This window comes from Paramisgurnus dabryanus, chromosome 12, assembly GCF_030506205.2.
Source record: "Paramisgurnus dabryanus chromosome 12, PD_genome_1.1, whole genome shotgun sequence".
NCBI lineage: Eukaryota > Metazoa > Chordata > Actinopteri > Cypriniformes > Cobitidae > Paramisgurnus > Paramisgurnus dabryanus.
In genome coordinates this window covers 37,942,722-37,968,923 of record NC_133348.1, presented here as the reverse complement: position 1 = coordinate 37,968,923, position 26,202 = coordinate 37,942,722, and the positions used below count along the sequence as shown (strand labels likewise).

Sequence of the window (26,202 nt, the reverse complement as noted above, 5' to 3'; positions counted from 1 at the left end):
AGACTTCCATCCTTCTTCTTGACAAAGAAAAATCCTGAAGTTGCTGGTGATACAGATTGACGAATAAACCCCTTTGCAAGTTCCTCCTCAATGTATTTTCTCATAAATTCAGATTCAGGTTGAGACAAAGGGAAAATACGACCTTCAGGTGGTCGAGAGTTAGGTAGGAGCTCAATGCTGCAATCGCTGGGTCTATGGGGTGGTAGAACTGATGCTTTCTCCTTACTAAAGGCCTCCGCTAAATCCTGGTAAACATCAGGTAACCCGGGAACAGTAGAAGGTTTAGGTTTGGAAACTGTGGAATTAATTTGAAGAGGTGTTTTGGCAAGACAGCAATGGAAATTACAGGACTCATCCCACTGAATGATTTGGTTGTCCCTCCATGAGATAACAGGGTTGTGTAGTTGTAACCATGGCAGTCCCAGGATGAGTGAGTGATGAGGAGAGGTTATAATGTGAAACTGAATCGATTCTTGGTGTTGTGATCCTACTTGCAACCTGATGTCCTCAGTAATGAAATGAATCATTCCCTCTCCTAATGGTCGGCCGTCTATCGCCTGCACTGCCAAATGAGAAGCACATTAAATTAGCGGGATATCATTCATTCTGGCGAACTTCTCAGACATGAAATTTCCTGCAGCTCCCGAATCGAGGAGTGCTAACATATGAAATGTATGCTCATGCACTGTAATGCTTACATCAATCTGAATACAGCTTTGAGATTGAGATGTGAATCCACCAGAGTTCTCCCCTCATCACGGCAGGCTAGCTCGGTTTGTAACTCACGGTTTAATCCTCGTCTATAGATCAGTTTGAGTGGCTTTTCCTCCCAACCAGCCTGGGCCGCAAGGGTACGAAAGGCCAGTGCATAATCTGCTGCAGTCCTGATTCCTTGTGTGATGTTCAATAAACGCTCTTCAGCGCTCTCTCCTCCAGCGGTATGCTCAAAGACACTGCGAAATTGGGCGAGGAAATGGTTAAATGAAGGAAACGCAGTTCAGTCGTCCCTCCAAACCGCGGTGGCCCACTCTCAGGCCCTTCCGGTGAGTAGCGTGCACACAAATGCAATCCGGCTGGCATCGCTAGGGTACAGAGAGGGAAAAGCTAGCCGCGGGTTAGCAGCCGACACAGCAGCGGGGGTAGCCGGTGGTGGGGGTGCGGCTGGTGCCGCGTTAGCCGCAGAGGCTAATCCTCTCAAACCCTGGAGAGCGGTGACAAGTTCCTCCGTGAGAGTAGTGTGACGAGCTAGTTGTTGTTGGTGTCCAACAAGCTGCTGAGCTTGAGCAGAAAGCTCCATGGAGAGTTGGGCGACGGTACCCTTCAAGGCCACTTACAGCACTTACGTGCACGCTCTAAGATGATAGAGCTATGTAGTTGAGCTTTGATAGAGCTTCTTAGTTAAGGTAATAACATTGTTTAATATGGAAAAAAGATAGACTATACCTTTAAGGAACCATAAGGCTGTCAATAAGTATTTACCCTTAAATACTTAAGTATTCCCTTAAGTTCTGCTATGCGTTGCTACAAAGTCCTTAGTACCCGTTTCACAAGTCCACAAGAACAGACAAAAAAGCATATTGAGAAACGTCCAGAGACTATCGTAAAATACTACAGTAAGTATAGATGGTTTCATCGGATGCACGCGCGTTGTTGCAGTTACGGACATCAACTGAAGTGAACTTCCAGTCTGTATTTATTTATCGGTCTGGATAGTGGCTAAACTGATATCCGAAAAATACCTTGTAGAAAATAACATGCTTAGGATTGCTAAAGATGAGGGGAGACAACAAGCATTTATCATGGTTGACGTGGACACAACATCATTATCATATCATGCCTGCTTCTGAAATATACAGCCTGCTAACAGTCTATGTTTTCATATTTAACTAAACCATGAAGCACTTGTTGTCTGCACATATACAATCACAAATGTAGACATGGTTTTAATGTTTTAGTAATCCTAACCTTACAGATCTGTTATGTCCTGCTCAAGCCACACTGGCAAAGTTGATCAATCAACTTGGTCATCTGCATTTTCAGGATCAGATTGTATTTTCAGGCTCGTATTGATAAGGTAGTAAAGAAACCAATAAACCATAAACCACACAAACACATTTGATTATACCAAATACACAAAATAACATAATAAATAAATAATTGTTTTAGCCACGAAATAAGTACTCTTCAAAGAAATCCCTTCCTTTGGGGATTTTTTCTCCCTCAGGGAAATCCTCACTTAAAAAGTCTCATGCAACCGGGCACAGTGCTTTGTGTGACCAATTAGAATGTAGTAGCATACTAGCAGCATTTTATCATGAACAGTGTTTCCCCTAGGTTTACAGCTTTGGGGGGGGGGGGGTGATGGGGTTGGTTGGTTATGTATATATAGGGGTTAAATTGTGATTTGTTATGTGGGGGCTCTCTGTTGAGGGGTACTTCAAGGGGTAACATGTTTAATACTGATGACAGCAAAGCCACTGGTTTCAATGACATTCTGGACCTCTGATAGGATTTCATTAAGTTTCAGCTTTAAATCTGTGCCAGAGGTTGACCCAAAATATTTTAAGAGCGTAAATGATGCAAGTCTATGAGTTTGACACCCTTTATCAATTTTTATGCATAATTGATCAAACTTTGAAGGAAGTTAAAAGAATCCACCTCCTTGAATAATTCTAGGCACAAGATAGGCTACCCAAAAAAACTCAATTAACAAGAAAAGGTACAACACAGAGTACTGTATCAGCAACATGTCAACATGAAATTAGCCATAGAGATTCCCTATGCTGATCAGCAGCTAGTAAAACAATCACTATAGGTTTAATTTGTGTAATCAAAATACATTATTTTATTACACTATACAATGAGTTATATTTAGTGTTATCCAGTTAACATACTGTAATTAGAGGAGTGACATACAAACTTTAGTCTTCTATTAAGTTTTCTCAACGTGGGCACCATTCTTACCTCTCTCTCTCTTTCTCTCTCTCTCACACACACACACACACAAACACACACATCTCTACAATGTCAAATGATCCTGCGTGCGCGTTCTTGAAGCTGCTCTTAGATTTTTAACTTGCACGAAGACGTGTTTAAAGGGAAACCCGCCCAATTCGCGTCATTCGCAAATTCAGAAATATGACAGCATACAATGTTACTGTTACACAGAGTTACTACAAAACACGTGCGCGGCGCAGGCATATAAAGATGGAGAGAATGTGCGCGTGTGTGTGGGAAAGTCATGACAAACTCGATCAGTCGATCGTAAAAAAAATTTTTACGCAACAAAGAAAGTATACGGAGGAACGGACTTTGAAACACCGTCACCTTTTCAGTTATGTGAGAGAGAGGCGCGCGCTGCAAACAACATGACAGAGAGCACGCGCAGTAAATTAAGCCGAACAGTAAAATATAAATGTGCGCACTCACATGCTGAAAAAACATGCCATTGTGGAAATAAGATAAATATCATATTACTTGAGGGTTATAGTTTGTTTAATAAAATAACAAATTGTTCTCTGGCGCTATAAAGAAAATCAAATCAAATTTACTTGACCTTCAAGGGGGGCGGATCGAGCCGTTAGGAGGGCGGCCGTTAGGAGGGCGGCCGTTAGGAGGGCGGCCGTTAGGAGGGCGGGGCGCCCACCCCCCCTTATATAATGGTAGGGGAAACACTGAAGAATCTATTCCACACAATTCCCTAGGGCAGTGTTTTTAACATCCAACCCTGGAGAGCCGGTGCCCTGCAGAGTTTAGCTCCAACCTTGATCAAACACACCTACCTGTGATTTTCTAGTGATCACAAAGACATTGATTAGCTTGCTCAGGTGTGTTTGATTAAGGTTGGAGCTAAACTCTGCAGGGCACTTGCTCTCCAGGGTTAGGTGTTAAGAACACCGCCAGAACACTGCTCTAGGGCTTGGTTATGGGTAGTGATGGGCGATACCAGTTATTTTCTTGTCGATCCGATACCAGGTATTTTAAGCCAAGTGATACAAAGGCAGGATCGGAAATATCGATATTTTAGGATCGATCCGCACATCACTAGTTATGGGTATGGGTTCCTATGGAACACACACACATAAATTAAATGCACTTAAAGTCACTTTAATTGGATTAAAGCATTTGGCAAATGTATAAATATGTTACATGCATAAATGTGTGTTACCATCCTTGCTGTCCACCGTGGTGGTTACCACTTCTGTGTCAAACGTGTCTTTCATCCGCTGTCCTCGGAAACGGGCCAGGTGTTCCAGTTCGATAAGATCACTGTCCTCCTGCTCCAGAGGCAACCAGGTGCCATCCGTGAACCACTGGCCTCTCATGACTGGGATATGGTCTTGTTCTGTAAAAGCATGCACTCTATAAAGCAACATTTCACCTAACCAGTTTAAACAAAGATGTTGAGAGTATGTGAGAGTAATATTTGAGAGCTTGTATAACCCTTTGCAAACAATAGAGAGTAGTGCTGGAATAATTTGATAACTATAATTTTACCGATGTAAATTTTCCAAATAAAACGATAATGATAATGTTCGATAAGTGATAGATAAAGTTTACGCACTGTGCGTTATGCTGCGGAGGCACTTCCGGATGCCAAACACTGTCTTTGTTTACCATAATTTCTCAATATGCTTCCTCGTCACCTCGCTCCTACATCCTACGGCCAGGAAACCGATTGAGCTCCGCCATCTCGTAGGACATCTCAATTCTGTAATTTCACTGGGGGGAACGAGGACTTAGGAGGCTTTCTGAGGAGTCATGAGTGAGGATACACAAGGGCATCCTATGCGGAAGTGTTTTATCAACTAAACCAGATGCACGCATATATCTCCTCCCCATTCACATCGTCAAGTCATTTAAACACACATAAATCTTGCTACTAACTCTTTCGCAGCGAGCATTTAAAAAAAAAAAAAGTTGCCAGCCAGCGCCAGCGTTTTTCATGATTTTCACAAAAGTTTAATGCCTTCCAGAAAATGTTCTTTAAATATATAAACATACAATATTCCAAATGAAAGAACAGACTAGGGACGGGCATGTTTAATCGACGATCGATAATTGATCGTTAAGAATTTCGTCAATCACGTTAATTTGTTATTGATTAATCGAATGCATTTTTTTTATCTAACTCCTGTTCTTTGCGTATGTGTGCGGATGGATCCGTCAAGCACCCGTTGCAGTGCGCTGCTGACCGCTTATTCTGCATATAAAACGTTAATGTGATTGACACTTTCTGCGGACACTTTTCCGCATAAACAATATAACAAAGCATCATTTTTTTTTAAACACAATATACATTAGATATTATTTGACAGACTAGTAAGTGTGGATTAAGGATGTTTAAAATCTCTAACCTGGTGGTCAGGAACTGAATGGATCAAATCAGCAGTTTTGCAATGTTTTATTTATCTCCACATATATTGTAAATAAAATAAGCAAAGAGTAACTTTGCAAGTCTACCCTTCCACATTATATATTTCCTACTATGTATATGATTTCCATATTAAAGACGAGTATTCAACAGCAATAGCGTCTCATACACTGTCAGAAATAGGGGTACAGTAGGGGTCCATTTCTGTCCCCCAAGGTACAATCAACACAAAAGTACCCCATAGGGCTCATTATTGGACCTCAAGGTACATGTATGTACCTTTTTGAGGGTCAAAAAGGTACATATTTGTTCCCAAGCATTAAAAGGTACATATTTGTACCATTTCTTTTAAAGGATAAGGTACAATGTTAAGAGACAGCCTCTTGCCATTTTTTTTTATTTGTTGTTCTAGACAACTGCTGTAAATCTGTTCAGTAACGTAAATAACTATTGTGTCAATTTTTGTTTCCTTTAGTTGGACACATGGGTATTGAAGTAGTATTAGTTTTCTTCTGTTCATTGACAGTGTGTTTAATTTTAAATTTTAATGAAAAAAAAGTTAATTTCACTTAATAAAAACTGTGATATGAACTCAAAAACTGCAATTGATTAACCATTATTTAAACTGAATAAATACTGAAAAACTGAATCCCTCACACACACCGAAAAAACCCCGCGCTTTTATTTTGACACGCGCCCATCCCCCCACATCTCACGGTCGGAGTCAGTTTCACAGAGCAGCGCAGGAGGACGACACAGACACATACAGAAGAACATTAACAGGTAAGCACTGGAAACTCATTCATCATCTTTAAAACATTTTTAAACTTTAAAAATGTGTTGTTTGTCGTGGCTCTTCATTGTAATACTGATTCGGTTACGGTTATTTGTGTAAAGTTGTATACGACGTGACAACGCGACATTGACACAGCACTATTGCCTCAATGCACATTAACCTGCTCATAAAAATGAGTCTAAGTACACCACAGTTCTGTAAGTGGAAAAAGTATTCATATTTATGTGTTTTCTCACAGTTTAGGGCAAACGTTTCCGCGCAAGTTTGAATCTCTCTGTCAGTCAGTCAGGGGGAGATTAACTGACTGACTGTCTACACGCGACCAAACAGTCAGTTATACAGAAACCTTTTTAAGGTAAAGTTACCACATTTATTAATGTATTTATTATGTTGTTTGAGTACACCACAGTTCTGTAAGTGGAGAAATAATTCATATTTATGTGTGTTTTCTCACAGTTTAGTTTGAATCTCTCTCAGTCAGTCAGGGGGAGATTAACTGACAGACTGTATAACGTTACAGGCCACCAAACAGTCTTACCAAGAAACCTTTTACAGGTAACGTTACCACATTTATTAATTAATTTATTATATTGTTTGAGAACACCACAGTTCTGTAAGTGGAAAATTAATTTATATTTATGTGTGTTTTCTCACAGTTTAGCACAAATGTTTCCCGTGGAAGTTTGAATCTCTCTCAGTCAGGGGGGAGATTGACTGACAGACGGTCTACTTGCCACCAAACAGTAATTAACCCTGAAACCTTTTTAAGGTAACGTTAACACATTTATTAATTTATTTATTATGTTGTTTGAGTACAGCACAGTTCTGTAAGTGGAAAAATAATTCATATTTATGTGTGTTTTCTCACAGTTTAGCACAAACGTTTCCTGCGCAAGTTTGAATCTCTCAGTCAGGGGGGAGATTGACTGACTGACTGTCTGTCTACTCGCCACCAAACAGTCAGTTACACAGAGGTAACAAGGTAACGTTACCACATTTATTATGTTGTTTGAGTACACCACTGTTCTGTAAGTGAAAAATAATTCATATTTATGTGTTTCTCTCTCAGTAAGGACTAACGTTAACTGACTGTCTGTCTGTCTGTCTGTCTGTCTGTCTGTCTGCTCTCAACCAAACAGTCATTCAAGACCTTTTAAAGGTAACATTACCACATTCATTCATTCATTTATTATGTTGTTTGAGTACACCACAGTTCTGTTAAGTGAAAAATTAATTAATATTTGTGTGTGTTTTCTCACAGTTTAGCACAAACTTTTCCCGCACTAGTTTGGATCTTTACCATTGAGGGTGGCTGCCTGTTTTCGACCAACCATCATTCACACGCAGAAACTTTAAAGGTACCACATTTATTTATGTTGTGAGTATACCACAGTTCTGTCAGTGGAAAATGTATTCATATTTTTGTGTTTTCTCACAGATAAGTATGAACGTGCCCAGAGCAGTTTTCGATCTTTACCATTAAGGAGGCTGACTGACTATCCTCTACCACCCATCATTAACACCAGAAAAACTAAAGAAATGTTACTCCATATGGACCTATTCATTTACTCATTATGCTGTGAGTACACCACAGTTTTATCAGGGAAAAAATTTATATTTGTGTGTTTTCTCACTGCTTGGCAAGGACAGATGTGGCCCTGTTAAAAATGTTTAAATGTCGTTTGGTTTAAGGAACAGCACACTGATTTTGTTTTAAAATATTCCTGTTTGGACAGTCTGTTAAAGTCATAAAGGAATACTTGATATATTTCATAAGTAAAGTGTAAATGTAATATTAGTTTTTAATGTTGTGAATTTGGACTGAACAGCACACTTCTGTTTTATATCTAAACCTTTTGTAAAATAAATGATTGTTCAATAAACTGTGTATTTTATCTTTTCTGTTATCATTTTTTATACTAATGTTTAAAATGTACCTTTACTCTAAACGATTGGCTACACCAACACAAATATATTGAGTTATATGCACTTATAATTTAAAGTTTACAGTACTTAGATTGAGATATATGTATAAGTTTTAAAACCATAATCGATGAGTGTACCCTTTCAAAGCCAATTTTGTACCCTTTTTGAAGGGTCCATATTTGTACTGTTAAATAAAGGTACAAAATTGTCACCAGAGGTACAAAACTGGTCTCTTAAGGTACAAATCACAAGGGTACAAATTTGTACCCTCTGCCAAGGGTACAAAAACTGTACCCTTGAGGGTACAGCCCCAGTGACAAGCCATTGTAACCCTAAAGGTACAATTATGTCTTTTCTTTTCTGAGAGTGTATGGAACAGAGTCGTATAATAACTCGCCGCCGCGCGGTCAAGTGATTCATGTAACGTTCTACAGTTCCAAACCAAGCAGGGCTGTCAATCTGTTTGCATAGGTTTTCAGCTATTTTAGGTAAATATTAGCTTGTAATGGGAATTGATCACTATACTTACTGTGTTTATAACGTTTTTTTTTACTAGGGAGTGATGGAAATACAGTAAATCAGTTAATAAAGATAAACAGTTAATTGTGACCCAAATAAAACTGTGGTTATCTATACCAACTACAGCAACACAGTTTATCTTTTATTTTTGTAGCAAAATATGGCTATATAAATGGCTATCAATCTGCTAAAAACATAATTCCTCCACTTTTACTATATTAAAATCACAAAAAAGATCGTCAACGTGGTTATTTGTAACAGTGAAGCATAACAGAAACACACTAAATTCATATTTTAAATTCACATTAAATGTTAATATAATCATACATGATTTTCGAGGATACATCACTCGTATTACTTACCAAACACAATGAAACACATAGCAGCATTGTGAAGCAGTGTGACTTTCTTATAAGGCATTTAGCTTGTCGCTGTTGCCCCCTAGTGTTACTCGTAATATATAAAAAAGATAAGTATAAAGTAGATGGCCACTAGTAATAAAATATTAAACCATTAAATCTATATTATTCACACATTATACACACCTCATTAAAATATAAAAATTTGACTAGTTATTATTAACGATAATCATTACCTACAGCAGAGTTCATAAAATATCACTGTTGACTATATTAATGAAATGTCCGAAAATGTAAAGAGAAACGGTAATTTCATCTATTTACCAGCAGGTGCCATTGAAATGAATGGGCTTCAGTGCTGCGTTTGGAACTATGCGTCACTACCGGTCACTACATGAAACGCTGTTACTTCCGCATTCCATTCTTACAACGGACGTCTATGTGAGTGTCGTAACTCTATTATTATACGACTCTGATATGGAAATAAACCCTCACAATATTATTATTTCTCAAAACTTAATGACAAAAATAAGAAACTGTATTCTTACAGTTATTCAAAGATGCACACATTATTCCGCATACGATTTGAATATTAGACGAAAGTATTCATATAACCGCACGTCTCATATGAAGGTAAATGCTTATGTTAATGTTAATGTTAAACACGCCGTTAACCGCACAATAAGTCTAAATAAGCAATAAAAGTGGAAAAAACATTATTAGGCCATCTCTCAAAACCTTATATGACAAAAAATACATTTTAAGGAAATTTTCTTACAGTTATTCAAAGATGCACACATATTACTCCCGTTTATGAGCACATTTGTCTCTGGCCTCGCTCTGTTATGTAATAGATTGACAGATGCGCATCCCCGTCTTTCAAACAGATATAATTTTGTAATTACTCCCTTAGGAAAATTAGCCAAGATTTTATCATTGTGAAAATGTTTTTGTTTTTTTGCAGATTGAATACGATTTGTATTTTGCGTAGTTTTGCTACAAATACCATGGTTATGGTATATTGTGGGCTTGGAGACCATAGTAAATTTGTGGCTACTGTTGTTTTAATACAAATAAAAACTAAAAGACTATGTTAGTATAATTAAACAATGGTGAATGGGGCTCACAAACGCACGCTGTTTCACACATACTCCATATGTGGAATAAGCCAAGTTAGCGTGGAGGTACTTGTGCATCCCGGTCAGTCCCCTCGGAGCGGGTGTTTTCGGCACTGGACTGACGGTCACCATGGGTTGTGGTCGCGTCTGCCCCCAAATCATGTTGACATGCTTATATTTCTCAAAAAAAATCAGTAGACTGGTGCAGACGTTTTATGCAAGTTACTAAAGTTAGTTATTTTTCATAAGGCTTTAAGTAGCCTAATTTGTTAAGTTAGCCTAATGTTAGGAAGGCTAATATCTTGCTCTTTCTTCTGGCTTGGATAATTTTAAGTTACATTTTCACAAAACCTTTTAGATCTAAGTATTATATTTTTGTTTAATTTAATGTTAAACATGATTTTTTATTTATTTATTTTGGAACTAATGAGGTACCTGTTTAAGAGGCTCGCAGCTGCAGGTTCCGCTGCTTTAGAGCACTGCATAAGCACGCACATATGTTCAATTTAATTCAATTCAATTTTATTTATATAGCGCTTTTCACAATTGTTAATTGTTTCTAAAGCAGCTTTACATGAGTAGATGTAGGGGAGAACACAGAAAATCAATAGATAATATAAGAAGTAGAATATTGCAGCTAAGGATAAACCGTACAAGCGAGCATAGTAATAATGTAACGTACCGTAATTCCTCAAATAAAAGCTGTTATTCAAATAAACGCCGGGCCTCTGATAGTGGCCAGGGGCGTGGTCATCACGGACAAATAAAGGCCGATCTCAAATTAAGGCCGGGGGAAAATGAGTGAGAGCTTAGCGCGTCAACTATAAACGCCTCGTCCGTTTGGTGAGACGCGCGCGCGATCCGTGGATGCTTGCGTTGTGGACCAAAGCGCGAGTATAAACAAAGCTTAGCTTACGCGCAGTGTGAGCGTATTCACAAATATACTGTTAAAAAATGAATGATCTCTATCCACCTACGCTATCGCTTTTAATTTAACGCCTAATTTAAAACAATTATTTATCAAACAGATGGAATTTGAAATAAAGGCCTGTCTCTAATAAAAGACTGCTTTAAATAAAAGCCTGTTACCTTCGGCAGTTTAGGTAAATAAAGGCCCCGGTCTTTATTTGAGGAATTACGGTATACAGTAAAGTGTTAAATTAAGCCAAAGTTGGCTGACTCTCCCGGGGACGAAAACCCCCCTAGGAAAAACCCATGGGAAAAATAAATATATATTTCTTGTGGCGGCGTTTTGAACCAGCAGTAGCTTGTTTACCTGATTTGCGTGACATTCCCCGAGTAACGAGTTACAATAGTCTATTCTAGAGGTCATAAAAGCATGGATAAGCTTTTCTGCATCTGATGCAGACAGCATATGGCGTATTTTTGAGATATTTCTAAGATGGAAGAATGCTGTGCGGCAGACGTTGGAGATATGACTATCGAAAGATAGATTGCTGTCAAAACATTACGCCTAAATTCTTAACCGTGGAAGATGGCACCACCGTGCAGCCATCTATGGGCAACTTGTAATCTGACATATTATGTTTGGAGCGATTTGGTTCAATAATAAGTATCTCAGTCTTATTGGAGTTTAGCATAAGAAAGTTATGTGCCATCCAGTCCTTAATATCACTAATGCAGTCTGTTATCTTAGCAAACTGGTGGGTTTCGCTAGGATGTGACGAGATGTAAAGCTGGGTATCATCCGCGTAGCAGTGAAAACTTATGTTATTTTTCCTGATAATGTCTCCTAGAGGTAACATATATAACAAGAATAGGATAGGGCCTAAAACTGATCCCTGAGGTAAGCCGTATTTAACAGGAGAGTGATAGGACTCTTCCTCATTTACATTAACAAAGTGATATCGATTGGTTAGATACGATCTAAACCAGGCTAACGCCTGACCACTGATGCCAACATAGTTTTCTAGTCTATCGAGTAAGATTCTGTGATCTATTGTTTCAAAGGCTGCCCTAAGGTCTAGTAATATAAGGATTGAGATGTTGAATGACCTCACATGTTAAAAGGAGGCCATTTGGAACTCTAAGCAGTGCTGTCTCTGTGCTATGCTGGGGCCTGAATCCTGATTGGAACTTTTCATATGTATTATTATTCGCTATGAATGTGCGTAACTGGCTTGCCACTACTTTTTCTAATATTTTAGAAAGAAAAGGTAGATTTGAGATTGGTCTAAAGTTATTAAGGTCTCCCTGGTCAAGGTTTGGTTTTTTAATGAGCGGTCTAATAACTGCTAGTTTGAAAGCTGTTGGAACGTATCCTAATTCTAGAGATGAGTTAAAGATATTTAGTACTGTGTCTGACACTACATGAAATACCTCCAAGTAATTTTGTGGGAACGGGGTCTAATATACAGGACGATTATTTGGATGACATTACCAATTTAGAGAGCTCTCCTATTGTAGTAGGTTTAAATGACTCATGATGTTCGTATGGTAATCTAGTGTTAGATGTACTATTGGGTATAGGGGTGTGCAAAAAAAATCGATTCACGATTAATAGAATTCCAAAAATCGATTCATACATTTTTATGTAATGCCGTGTTACTATTGTCCTGAAATGAGTTTATCTCAGTATTCCCATAGATGGCGCTGCATCGTATTCAATCTGATGCCTGCACACTCTTGTCACAGTGTTTCCCACACATTGGCCCTCATTTATCATTCTTGCGTAGAAACGGGCGTATATGTTGGCGTAAAATTATGTGTACACTTCTCTCGCCGCCTGATTTATGAAACTGTGTGTACCTCTGAAATTCGGGTGTACGCAATACCTGCCCTTCATAAATGCCGCGGCTGAAAACGATCGTCATTAGAATAACACCCCCATATAAATTCAAGTCTCCGCCTCCCCCACGCCCTCATTTTACGCCATGGACACACGGAATACGGCAAAGAAGAGAAACCAGGAGAGTGGAAAGAAACAAAATTGTTATATTTGGGAGTTTAAAGAGTGGGATTAAAGACACATTAATAATTGCATGACAATTTGTAATATTCTTATTCTTATTATTATGATTTTTATTGTTAATGACGCTGTTATTTAGAAGAAGAATGTCGATTATTATTATTTACTGTTAATTATGTCTGCTTAATGGTTCGGTTAAGTTTTTTAAAATAACATTTTAAAATGGTGACTTTTCTAGTGTGTTGTTCTATATTTACATTAGCTATATGTTAGATGCAGTTTGATATGGAGCTCCGGATATAATTCAAATTAATAATTCGTTTCCACGACATCGACATGTTTTGAAAAAGGCTAATTCATAATTTGAAGTAATAATAATTGTTATAGTAATTACGAAATATTATAATAATTCGTTTCAAGGAATAAACCGTTGAACATTAGGAACGAATTCTAAATTGATGGCCATACTTTGGACTAAATAAGAAAAAGAATTGTTAATTTGTGTCCATTATGTAGCATAAAAAATAATTCGTGGCCATGATTTTGTCCGCATGTCCTCATGATCGGATTCACGGCTTCATTCAACACATCTTACCTTACCTATTCATGTCTTTATTTATCATCGAATGGTATAACTAACTAGCTTACCTTTTGATGCATTACCATAGCACATCCTTGTGCTTTCTGGCAATGTGGCTTCAGATTCCAGTATGAATATATATATTTGCTAACTCTAGAGTCTCTCCGCACTCCCTTTCAATTTCTTCTCCCTGCTCAATTAACTTTTATTTTTACTTTACATTTATGTATAGCCTAAGGCTTGAATTACATAACTTATTGCTAGACGTTTTCACAGATTCTCGAACTAGCAAATTACCGGAGGGCGTTCTGAGTTGAGCGAGCGGTGCTGAGCGTATTGAGCGAGCGAAGCGGAATTTTCGGTAAGGCGCTCGCTCTGATGGTATTACCGCAACGTTCAACGCTCTCCTGCTATGCTCCGCTCACATGCTCTGCCCTGAAACGTCAGGTAAAGCGCACAGGCTCGCAACTGAAGTAATATGCCTACAAGTCAAATGCTATGGTAAAGTCACACAAATTAAACATTAAAGTCCATGTTGCACAAAAACACTGAAGTTTATAATTACCATGTTTTTTTTTTTACAGTGGATCACAATATATCATATCTTTTAGTTTGTCAGTGCGTTTTCTGGTGTTAGGAAGTGTTTTTATGCGCATTTCGGCACTAACTCAAAACGTGCGTACATGTACACCACCTCCTGAGCTGGCGTACGCACAAAACACACCTGGCGTACGCACAAAACCACGGTGACTTTGAGATTTATCAATATGGACGTTGGCGTACGGCACGCTCAAATCCTACGCCAGCTCAGGAGGTGGTGTACATGTACGCACGTTTTGAGTTAGTGCCGAATTGCGCAGAAAAACACTTCCTAACACCAGAAAACACACTGACAAACTGTAAGAATCTAAAAGATGTATCTTTCCCACACCCACTAGTTAACTTGTAAGCAAACCAAATATATATCTATATATCCTGTTTAATTCACATTATATGTTCACATGGTTTTGATAATCCTTTTCAGGGTGGCATTTTCTCTAATCATATATTTTGATGACAGGCTCATCCTGTCTTTAAGGTTAAATATATACAATGCATATTATAGAAATGCTATGTGTCTGGTTTTTCCATTGTAGAACACACTGTTTGTTTTCTGGCCTGTTCAGTTAAAGTTTTCCCCAGTGATTAATGATTTTACATTTGCTGTTTGGAAAATATCCTTTGTTTAATTGTGGTCGGGCAAGGATGATATTTTGGGAATATTATTTAAATATTGATCGAGCGCGTGAACAAACAAACTACAATTTGTTGAAAATTGAAAGTGCAATTTTGAAAATAAAAATAATAAAATAATAATAAATAATAAAAAAACATATAATAAATAAATTGCTAATTGAATGACTAAATTTAAAGGATCGATAAAGGAATGATTGAAAAAGTATACTATACAAACGGTACAAACACGACATTGAGGCTGAGCGGAGTAGCACAGAAAACCCGGGTGTCTGTCTATTGCTTTGTGCTTATTGCTGTTTGTCTATTATTGTTGCTGCTATTATTTGTTTACATTGTGTTGAAGATGGAGGATTCTTCCACGGCCAGGCAGAAGCCTGATGATTTTATGTATACAAATAATAGAGGTTTTTATGTTGAACTGTACGTCAGTAAGTTAGCGGTTAGTAATTTAATAACTTTACATCAAAAAAAAAACCAACACAAGATGCGCCGCCATATTTTATGTCGAATAGTAGGCTACAAGCCTAAGTTTACCGTTGCCACAAATCACTGTAAAATACGTGAACGCTTTACAAATCTCACAAGAGGTATGCACACGTCACAGGGGCAGATTTGTGCTATTTTGTTGAAAACATTGGAGAGCGATGTATTAAAATCAAAAATCAAAATAAAATAAATACATAATTGATATGTGCCGTCGTCTGATTTGAGAAAACCATGTGACTGGAAGCAGGGGACTGCAGCCTCTCGTTATCCATGCACATGGGAAGATCATGAATATCAGGATATGCTTTTGATCAGATGCCCGTTTTTCTAAATAAACGGTTTGGCATTTGCCAGTACTTATCGTTTGCATTAAACAGAAAGATAAAACCAAATGAAACTGCCTCTAAATTTTGCACACGTTGGAAAGCAGTATGAGTTTATTCTAGACTACCGATTGACAAAGTCTGAGTGCGCTGTTAAAAAAATATGTTGAAAAACATGAATCTTAGGCAAGAGTAAATCATAAGGTTACAACCACTAATCTGTTGGATATAAATGTGAGCAGACGGATTTGTGAGTCTGATGCATCCGGCGACTTTTTCTGTTTAAACTGAACATGCTATGTTTTCAGGGCAAGTCTCATCAAACGGGAAACAGCTTGCTCAAGCACCGGAAAGGAAACTGAGATTTGATATACTGTGTTAGTATGCGGACAAAGGGGCCACATGCAATGTGACTGTCGTTCCAAGGGGGGCGCAATTTTAATCCAAGGGCGCCATCACATAGACAGTCAATGCAACAGCCACAGCAAGTGCATCAGAAACTATCTGACAGTAATTTCCAGACAAACTGGCATAACAAAACACAATGAAGAAGTCCACATTTATTTGATATTTGATAATGATAATGAAAGTTAACTTAACTTAAATTTAATGGTAAAATGCATATATTTCTCTTGGATACTGAAGTATTATTAATGTCTTCATCTGAATATGAGGGACCAACTACTGATAAATTTGCTCTTTGGGTAGTCCAGAAACTGAAATGTTCTGTCCCATTACACCACCTCTGGAGGTAAGCTCCAGGTGTCAAGCCATTTTTTCACAAATTTCACATCATACCAGATGGTTGTCTTAATTTGCTCGGGCGAGACATAATGCATAACTTAAATATGGAACATCAAATTTAATGATTCACATGTTGTTTTCTCTTTTATGTCATGTTTACAGACATACATTGATCCTCTGCCTATGGGGGGAGGAAGTGAGAAGGCCGACCAAGACCCAGTAACCGCCCGCATACCACAGAATGTAGACACTTTGATTAACTCATGCCTATGGTCTCAGTCAAACAGAGATACAGGTTTCATTGATATGAAACCATACAAAGGTAAACTTAAAACCTGTGTACATTACACAATATCCTTTGTCAAGAGAAAAGGAAGATGGCATTAAACCTATTATTTACAATTTTGTTTACCAAGGTGTCTTCATATCTACACGTCACACAACACACCGATTAACCCAGTGGTGAATGCTGATGGAAAGACATGATGTCTTACACAAGAATTAAGAGCAATCAATAAACTGATAATTCCTCTGTCTCCAATTGTTCCAGATGTGCCAACTGTCATAAATTTTATACCATGCACACATAAGTATTTCTGTCATTTATTTGTGTGCTGCTTTTGTCTCTCTGTTCCAGTGCATCCAGACGCACAGCCACTGCTGGCCTTATAGGATAGGGGGCGCAAATACTAAGAAGGGTATGCTGAATCACCATCCGTCCTCTCCGCTGCGGTGAAAAAGACATTGAAAAAAAAGATTGACTTGCTGTCTTCAGTTTGCATTCTGCAGTATGCTGATGACATCATGGTCTCTGCTCTGACTGAAAAGAACTGTGAGAAAGCCTCCATTATCGTCTGCAATATTCTGGGGAACGCTGGTTTCAAAGCATCAAAAGAAAAGCTCCAGTGGGTCAAGCAAAAGTTCTCGTACCTGGGTCACGTCATAATGCCAGGTCTTCGGAAAAAAAACCTCCACAGATCAGATTGAACTGATCCGGAAGATGAAATTCCCATGAACTGTGTAACAGCTCCAAAGTTTTCTGGGGTTCATAAACTTTTGTCGCTCATGGAAACCTGAGTGTGCTGCCCATGACAGACATTTGCGGAGTATGATTGATCACAAGGATTCGCCTGCATCACTGATATGCTGGACTGATAAAGCAGAGACTCATTTCATGGCACTGAAACACGCCATTACTACGGCCCCAGCTCTGGGCCATCGAACTATGCAAAGACTTTTTACCTGCATGCGAGAGAGGCGAAGGGTGTGGCTCTGGGTATCCTTTGGCAACAACAAGGTTGCACTTATAGGCCAGTGGCATATCTGTTTAGAAAACTAGATAATGTAGTTACAGGTATGCCTGAAATGTCTTTATGCAGTGGCTGCAGATGTTCTGTTTGTACAGGTGGCTGAGAGAACGAGGCTGTCACAGTCAATGACTCTACACATTATATCAAGTAGGTACATTTTTACACAACACAGGACGGCACAGAGGCGATCTGGGTATGAGACACTGTTGGCAACCAAAAATGTAACGATCCAGCCCACTTTTAACATTAATTCCACTTTTGCTGGGAGTTTTGGGACTGGTAGACATGACTGAGCACGATCTAAAACATAACTGCATTTTGAATTGACCACTTCCTGTTCTTCTAGGGCCGATTTAATGGACTCGCCCCTAGTGGGGGGGTCAGATCTATATGGATGGCTCATATGCAAAGCCATCGGACAGTGTCTACCTGTGTGGTTATGCTGTGGTGTCGGATACTGGTGAGGTTATTGAAGCCTTTGCTCTAAATTACAACTCAGCACAAGCTGCAGAATTGATAACTCTAAATATGTTTACTCTAAATTTTATAAAAACATAAACAATGTCTGTTCTAACACATTGGATGCCGTTGCTCCCATTCGAAAAAAGAGATTCAAAGAAAAACCGCCAGCTCCATGGTATGACCATCACACAGCAGCCCTTAAAAAGGCAGCTAGAAAAATGGAAAGAAATTATAGAAGCACAAAGTTAGAAGTATGGCGCGCAGCATGGAAACAGAGTGTTAAACACTACAGACAGGCTATTAAAACCGCCAGATCTACATATCTTAGCAAGCTTATAAATGAGAATCATAATAACCCTCGTTTCCTCTTTAGCACAGTTGCGAAACTGACTAGAAACAAAGAACAAACAGAAACCAATAGTAAACTTCAACACAATAGTAACGACTTCATGAACTTCTTTTCTAACAAAATTTTGGCTATTAGGGAAAACATCGTAGCTACCCAGGCAGCCACCACTCTACCCATTAGTTCACTTAACACTAGACTACCATACGAACATCTTGATTCATTTAAACCTACTACAATAGATGAGCTCTCTAAACTAGTCACATCATCCAAATCATCGTCCTGTATATTAGACCCCGTTCCCACAAAACTACTTAAAGAAGTATTCCCTGTAGTGTCAACCCCGGTTCTAAACATCTTTAACTCATCGCTAGAAATAGGATACGTTCCAACAGCTTTCAAACTAGCAGTTATTAAACCGCTGATTAAAAAACCACAGCTTGACCAAGGAGAACTTAATAACTTTAGACCAATCTCAAATCTCCCTTTTCTTTCGAAAATATTAGAAAAGGTAGTGGCAAGCCAGTTACGCACATTCTTGACAAATAATAGTACATATGAAAAGTTCCAATCAGGATTCAGGCCCCACCATAGCACAGAGACAGCGTTGCTTAGAGTTACAAATGACCTCCTATTAACATCCGATCGTGGTGAAATCTCAATTCTTATATTACTAGACCTTAGTGCAGCATTTGACACAATAGACCACAGAATCCTACTCAATAGACTAGAAAACTATGTTGGTATCAGTGGTCAGGCGCTAGCCTGGTTAAGGTCATATCTAACCAATCGCTATCACTTTGTTTATGTAAATGAGGAAGAGTCATATCACTCCCTGGTTAAATACGGTGTACCGCAGGGATCAGTTTTAGGTCCTATCCTGTTCTCGTTATACATGTTACCCCTAGGAGACATTATCAGGAAACATAACATAAGTTTTCACTGCTATGCGGATGATACCCAGCTTTACATCTCCTCGCATCCCAGCGAAACACACACGTTTTCTAAGCTAAAAGACTGCATTAGCGATGTTAGTGACTGGATGGCACATAACTTTCTTAAGCTCAACTCCTTTAAGACAGAGGTACTTATTATTGAACCAAATCGCTACAAACATAATATGTCAGATTACAAATTGCACATAGATGGCTGTACTGTGGTGCCATCTTCCACGGTTAGGAACTTAGGTGTGATGTTCGACAGCAACTTATCCTTTGATAGTCATATCGCCAACGTCTGCCGCACAGCATTCTTCCATCTTAGAAATATCTCAAAAATACGCCATATGCTGTCTACATCTGACGCAGAGAAGCTTATTCATGCTTTTATGACCTCTAGAATAGACTATTGTAACTCGCTACTCGGGGGATGCCATTCAAATCAGATCAACAAGCTTCAGCTAGTTCAAAACGCTTCTGCAAGGGTACTTACTCGATCTAAGAAGTATGTCCACATAAGCCCAATTCTGGCATCTTTACACTGGCTACCAGTTAAATATCGCATCCAATTTAAAATATCACTAATCACCTACAAAGCTTTAAATGGCTTAGCACCCTCATATCTTAGAGAATTACTATCAGAATACAATCCATCACGCACACTACGGTCGCAAAATTCTGGCCTATTGATTATCCCTAGACTATCAAAAGTGTCTAAAAGTGGAAGATCCTTTTCCTACTTAGCCCCTAAGCTCTGGAATGATTTACCAACCGATGTCCGAGAATCAGACACAGTCGTAGTGTTGCTTTCGTCAACGAAAAGTATGACGAAATATAGTCGTCAACGAACCTTTTTCACGTGACGAAAACGAGACGAGACGTAACGAAAATGCTGGTCATGTGACGATGACTATAATAAAATGTATAATGCAATATTGTTGACGAATAAAAACGAGACTAAAAGTGGTTTACAAAATAAAAACTAGGCTAAAATGTCTCTTCATTTTCGTTGACCAAAACGAGACGAGACGAAATGTTATAACGTTATTTCGTCTTTTACCCATCTCAGCATCTCCGCGCCCCCACCACCTGACTGCAGGTGATCACGTGTGTTGTTGGCGCTGCGTAGATCAATCAAAACATGAAAGTACCGCGAGAGTGAGTAGAAAGCATGCGGAGCAGTCTGCTCTCGCGATGCTTTGATATCATACGCCACCATTTGCACGTTAATGGGCATTTCAAACAGTGTACGCGGCAACCTCACGACATGCGGAAAGCGGAGAAAAGGGGGCGGCTATAGAGGTGAAGCGGAGTTGGTCCACAAGCCTTGCTCGTGCACCTAAGATCCTCTCCCTTTTACGGACACGACTCTTCATGGCAGTCGCTGTTGAAGATAAACACATTTCCACTAAATGCTGCACAAAACGCTTCCACTACACGAGAAACGCTGTAGCCGCGCGGCGATTCCGACCGGGAAGATGCAGCATTCTGGCTCCAAATGTAAAAGAAAAGTCCAAAATAAATCCCGTGCATCACTTTCAGGTCAGTTCAACAAGCCTGTTAAAATCTATAGCTTTGATTGCTGACACCACCAGTATAACAATGTACAAATTTATATCATGTAACAGTTGTTTAAATGACATTGTGCTGCGTTGCGTTTTGAAACATTGTAAATATATCTATGCTAAAGACATTCGTTGTTTTGTATATGTTTAATAACTACACTTATTTATTATTCAAATAAACAAAACATACTTCGCTGAATACTTGAGTATTAAATCAATCAAACACCTGTACTGTTGAGAACATAATCATACATACCAACTTTGCTTTTCTTAATAGACATCTGTTGTTTTCTTAAAGCTGACTTTTAATTTACTTACAAGAAAAACATTTAGTAATTCTCCAAAATCGCTTGGATTTATACTGACATTTAAGATCAGCTTTGTCACATTAGATTAAGCCAAAGTCCATTAGGTACACTGGTGGTAACGTACAGATGCAGAAATATAAACTATAATAATATATAATTACATATGTATGATTGTAGTTTGTGCTGCTGTCAAAATACAATTATAAATGTTAACAATAGCATATTTCTATTCTCACACATACTATAGTTGTGTGTGACCCATTTGACCTTGTGTGTGTGTGTGTGTGTGTGTGTGTGTGTGTGTGTGTGTGTGTGTGTGTGTGTGTTTGCTTAGACTACTTTTGTTTTGATTATGTAGACTTTTATGTAGACTCTTAAGAACAGTCAAGTCAATCAGATAGTAAAATAAATATCTATTCAAATCAGAACATCTTCCATGTCTGGAATGGATGTATTCTTGGGTCTATAAGGTAACAATAATATAACTTTTGTTTGAAATGGGTTTGGCTAAAAGAAAATATTGTTTTGTCTATAATACTATTAGGTCATTATACTATATGGGTTAAATAGAATGCATTACTAAAAAAAGACTAAATACAATTTCACTGACTAAAACTAGACTAAAATGTCATCAGTTTTCGTCGACTAAAACTAGACTAAAATAGTAATGGATAAGTCTGACTAAAATAAGACTAAAATGGCAAGAATTTTAGTCGACTAAAACTTGACTAGACTAAAAAGAGTATGACGTGACTAAAACTAATAAAAACTAAAATGACAGCTTGACACAAAGACTAGACTAAAACTAAAATGAAAACAGGCTGCCAAAAACAACACTACACAGTCGATCATTTTTAATCTAGACTTAAAACTTTTCTCTTCAACAAAGCATTCGCATAATTTGTCTAGTAAAGGTTCTTAACTCGCAATAGTTATTTTCACGGAACAAAGCACTCACGGTCATAACACAGACCAACCAAATAAATAAATAAAAACCTTTTCTGCATGAACACTTAAAATGAATTGCATTAAATAGTTTGCCACCGTTTGCCACTGAACCTGCATTAACGACGACAGTGGGGCTTCCGGCCTTAGTCAAACGGTTTGGCACGTATGGTCGGGTTGCGATTTTGGTGCTTTCGTGTGTCTTGTGAATAGTATGCCATACAGACCCGTTTGCCACTGAACCTGCATTAACGACGACAGTGGGGCCTCCAGCCTTAGTCTAACGGGTTGGTATGTATGGTCGGGTTGCGTTTTTCGCGCTTTCGTGTGTCTTGTGAATAGTATGCCATACATACCCGTTTGCCACTGAACCTGCATTAACGACGACAGTGGGGCCTCCAGCCTTAGTCAAACGGGTTGGCACGCATGGTCGGGTTGCGATTTTGGCGCTATCGTAAGTCTTATGAATAGTATGCCATACAGACCCGTTTGCCACTGAACCTGCATTAACGACGACAGTGGGGCCTCCAGCCTTAGTCAAACGGGTTGGTATGTATGGTCGGGTTGCGTTTTTCGCGCTTTCGTGTGTCTTGTGAATAGTATGCCATACAGACCCGTTTGCCACTGAACCTGCATTAACGACGACAGTGGGGCCTCTCAGCCTTAGTCAAACGGGTTGGCACGTATGGTCGGGTTGCGATTTTGGCGCTATCGTAAGTCTTATGAATAGTATGCCATACAGACCCGTTTGCCACTGAACCTGCATTAACGACGACAGTGGGGCTTCCGGCCTTAGTCAAACGGGTTAACACGTATGGTCGGGTTGCGATGTTTTTTGGCGTTTTCTCCTGGTCCTGTAAATGGTATACAATATAGACCCGTTTGCCACTGAACCTGTATTAACGACGACAGTGGGGCTTTAGGCCTTAGTCAAACAGGTCGTCAGGTTTCATTTTCTCTTAAAGATCGGAAGGTGACCCTTATTTACCATATATACCCTCGCATTGGGCCCCCAATTTGCTAAATCCTCAACTATGGATAACATAATTATGCCGCAATATTTAGTCTGTCTGGAACTAAGCTGAGTTAAACCACATCACTGTGTGACACTTCAATACATATGAACGAGGACGAGACAAACAGACCCAGTCCCGGTAGATGTGAAAGTCGGCACACCTCTGATCTACTGGCTGTCCTTCAACGTTATGCCCAGCTGATACCTGACCAACGATCACCGGCAGAACCGCTTAATCTCCGCTAAATCTCCATTTCCGTTCTCCCAAGGGTTTTTCCCTCCTAGGACTTATTTTTCCTCGGATAAAAGCACGGGGTTTTTTTTTTCTCCTAGGGGGTTTTTCACCCCGGGGAGGCAGCCTTTTTGGGCTTTACCTAGCTTCCTCTTCGATACGTTGCTTTAGTAATACGTGCAATTATAATATTGAGTCATAGCCGCAGCAAATTTAACTGCTCATGCTTTCATGTATTTTGTTGTGCTATCTGTCGTTTTCTGTGCTTTTCACTGCTTCTATTTATGTAAAGCTGCTTTGAAACAATTGACTTTTGTGAAAAGCGCTATATAAATAAAATTGAATTGAATTGAATTGGAAGTCTGAGATTTTAAGACAACAGATGGTAAGTCCTTTTCATTTAAAAATTTAGTAATAATTCATTTAAATTTGATAGGACGGTTCACAAAAGCAGTACAGCTACCGTCTGAAGTGGCAATAGTGAAAGTAAAAGGTCATGGATCAGGAAATGGTCTGTGGGAAACAAGAAGAGAAGAGGAAGCTGCCAAAGCAGCAGCTCAAGCTCAAATTGAATGACTATTTGAGTATGATGTCAAAACAGACCTTGCTATGGCTGTGCAAGTGACTAACATATATGATATTGACATAAAAAATTTTACAGAGTCAACCGACGCAGGCTGACCTCGAACATTGGAGCAAGCACGGATGTTTACCAGACAAGAAAGGGAGAGTAGCACTTCCAAAACTGGGACTGGTAATTTTAATAAGATATTACCATGATCTATCACATACCTGTAGTAAAAAGTTGACTCAATGCAATAAATCTGTTTTATTATATTGCAGATGTAAAGAAAACCAACAAATTTGATTTTCAACTCATGTCTAACCTGTGCAAAAGTGAACCCGCCTCGAAAAACAAAAAAGATGCGTTGCCACACCCCGAGGCACCTTTTTAACATGATCAGATTGATTTCACACGCATGTCGCCGATTGGAAATCTAAAATATCTTTTTTATCATAAAGAGGATCCGCAAACTGTAGTAAATATTTTTTGACAAAAGGAAATTATTCTTTGTTTTGGCATACCAAAAACAATGGAATACGACAAAGGGACACCTTTTGTGTCCAGAGTAACGTAGCTCTTGTCTATTGATTGACATCTTAATATCCCGTATCACCTACAATTAGCAGCTGTCATAGAGAGAACAGATGTGAAAATTAAACAGACAATAACCAAATCTGCGTTAGAAACGGGAAAAAAATGGGTAGTTTTGCTATCTGCTTTATTATCCAAAATAAGAATGACTCCATCTTCAACCAAATAATTGTCTCCATTTGAAATACTAATGGGCAGGCCTTTCCCCACGCCTTGGGTGAAAGGCCGTGCTGGCATTTCTTCCCCAGGTGACCTGGAGCTGATACAAGAAGACTACGTGGTGTCCATAATTGAGAAATTGAACTCTATCTGTGCTAATGTTTCTTTATCAATTTCAATTTCAATTTAAAGCACTTTATTGGCATGATTGTGTCACTTACAATACTGCCAAAGCATTATACATAAAACAAGAAACATACAACACAGTATTAACAAACATTAAGGTGCAATTAAGCTAAGGTGCTGGGTGATGGATGAAGTACTACTGCAAAATAAAATAGAATCAGAGGATATTTACAATATAAAGTAGACTTTGAAATATAAACATATGAAGTATACAAATACGCGGTGACGTAATTTTCCCACCGGTTAATCAGCGTGTCACAAACCCGGTTATCCCGGTGTCACCGGGTGGGAGGGGCTTATAAATGCGCATGCAGACGTGCACATTTTACTTTCACTTTTAAATTACGCAACTGTTTAAATGCAGTGCTTGCGTACGCTGCGTTAAACCGCGTATGAATTTGCGTGCAATGCGAGTGCAACAGCTGATAATTAAGTGCTTGAATCAATGTGCGCAGATAATTCTCAAAGAACCCGCCAGTCCCAAGCAAAGCAACCGGCTACTTCTCCATAAAGCGCTGCTTGAATGATGGGTTTATTATTTTTCTTGATGAAAAACACAACAACAAAACGATCTCGCTTATATTAAACGTCATATATGTATAAATAACAAAAACGAGTTAACCACGCGGCTTCTGCTATTGTCTGGTCAGTCAGCTCATCTCACACACTCTGACAGAAATAAATGAAATTTGACACCTGCTGCTCTGTGACGTGACGCGCATTCAGCTTCGCTGAATTCAGGCAACAGACACATTCAGTTGAAAGTGTTTGCTCTCTCTAACGAAACTAAATGATTTAATTACACGGAAATATCAAAACGACGATGAAAGACTGTGTCGCGGTGGGCAAGTGATCTAACCGGTGAGAGGCTGAAGCACCGGCAATCACCGTTTCACCGACTATCGCGGCAAGCCTACTGTAGGTTATTTCTGATGGTGTGTAACTGATAAATGAATTTAGCAGCAACTGATGGGTGTCTGTCTTCCCCCAGTAACATCTTCATTTGATCTGAATCTGAAGAGCTATGAAACTCTGGTATGAGCTTTGAGATTTTGTCAAAGTGTTTTTCTCTAAGCTCTTTATATTTACCACAGTAAAGGAGAAAGTGTGTCTCTGTTTCGATCTCACCACTGTCACAATGGACACAGATTCGCTCTTCTTTTGGGAGCCATGTTTGTCTATGTCGGCCT

At 38.9% G+C, this 26,202-nt stretch overlaps 2 protein-coding genes across 3 annotated transcripts in view; both read right to left on the bottom strand.

Annotated features, from left to right (window-relative positions):
* Window positions 1–26,202, bottom strand: part of ddhd1b (DDHD domain containing 1b) — a 336,751-nt gene that overhangs the window by 265,901 nt on the left and 44,648 nt on the right. For both annotated transcript variants that reach the window (XR_010531220.2, XM_065263706.1), the window contains exon 2: window positions 4,169–4,345. Coding sequence is in view for 1 of the 2 variants with exons in the window: in XM_065263706.1 (XP_065119778.1) it covers window positions 4,169–4,345 (177 nt within the window). In the remaining variant the exon portion in view is untranslated. The remainder of the gene's footprint in view (window positions 1–4,168; window positions 4,346–26,202) is intronic.
* The window catches only part of LOC141279908 (uncharacterized), a 192,843-nt gene that overhangs the window by 150,722 nt on the left and 15,919 nt on the right, over window positions 1–26,202 (bottom strand). The window lies entirely within an intron of this gene.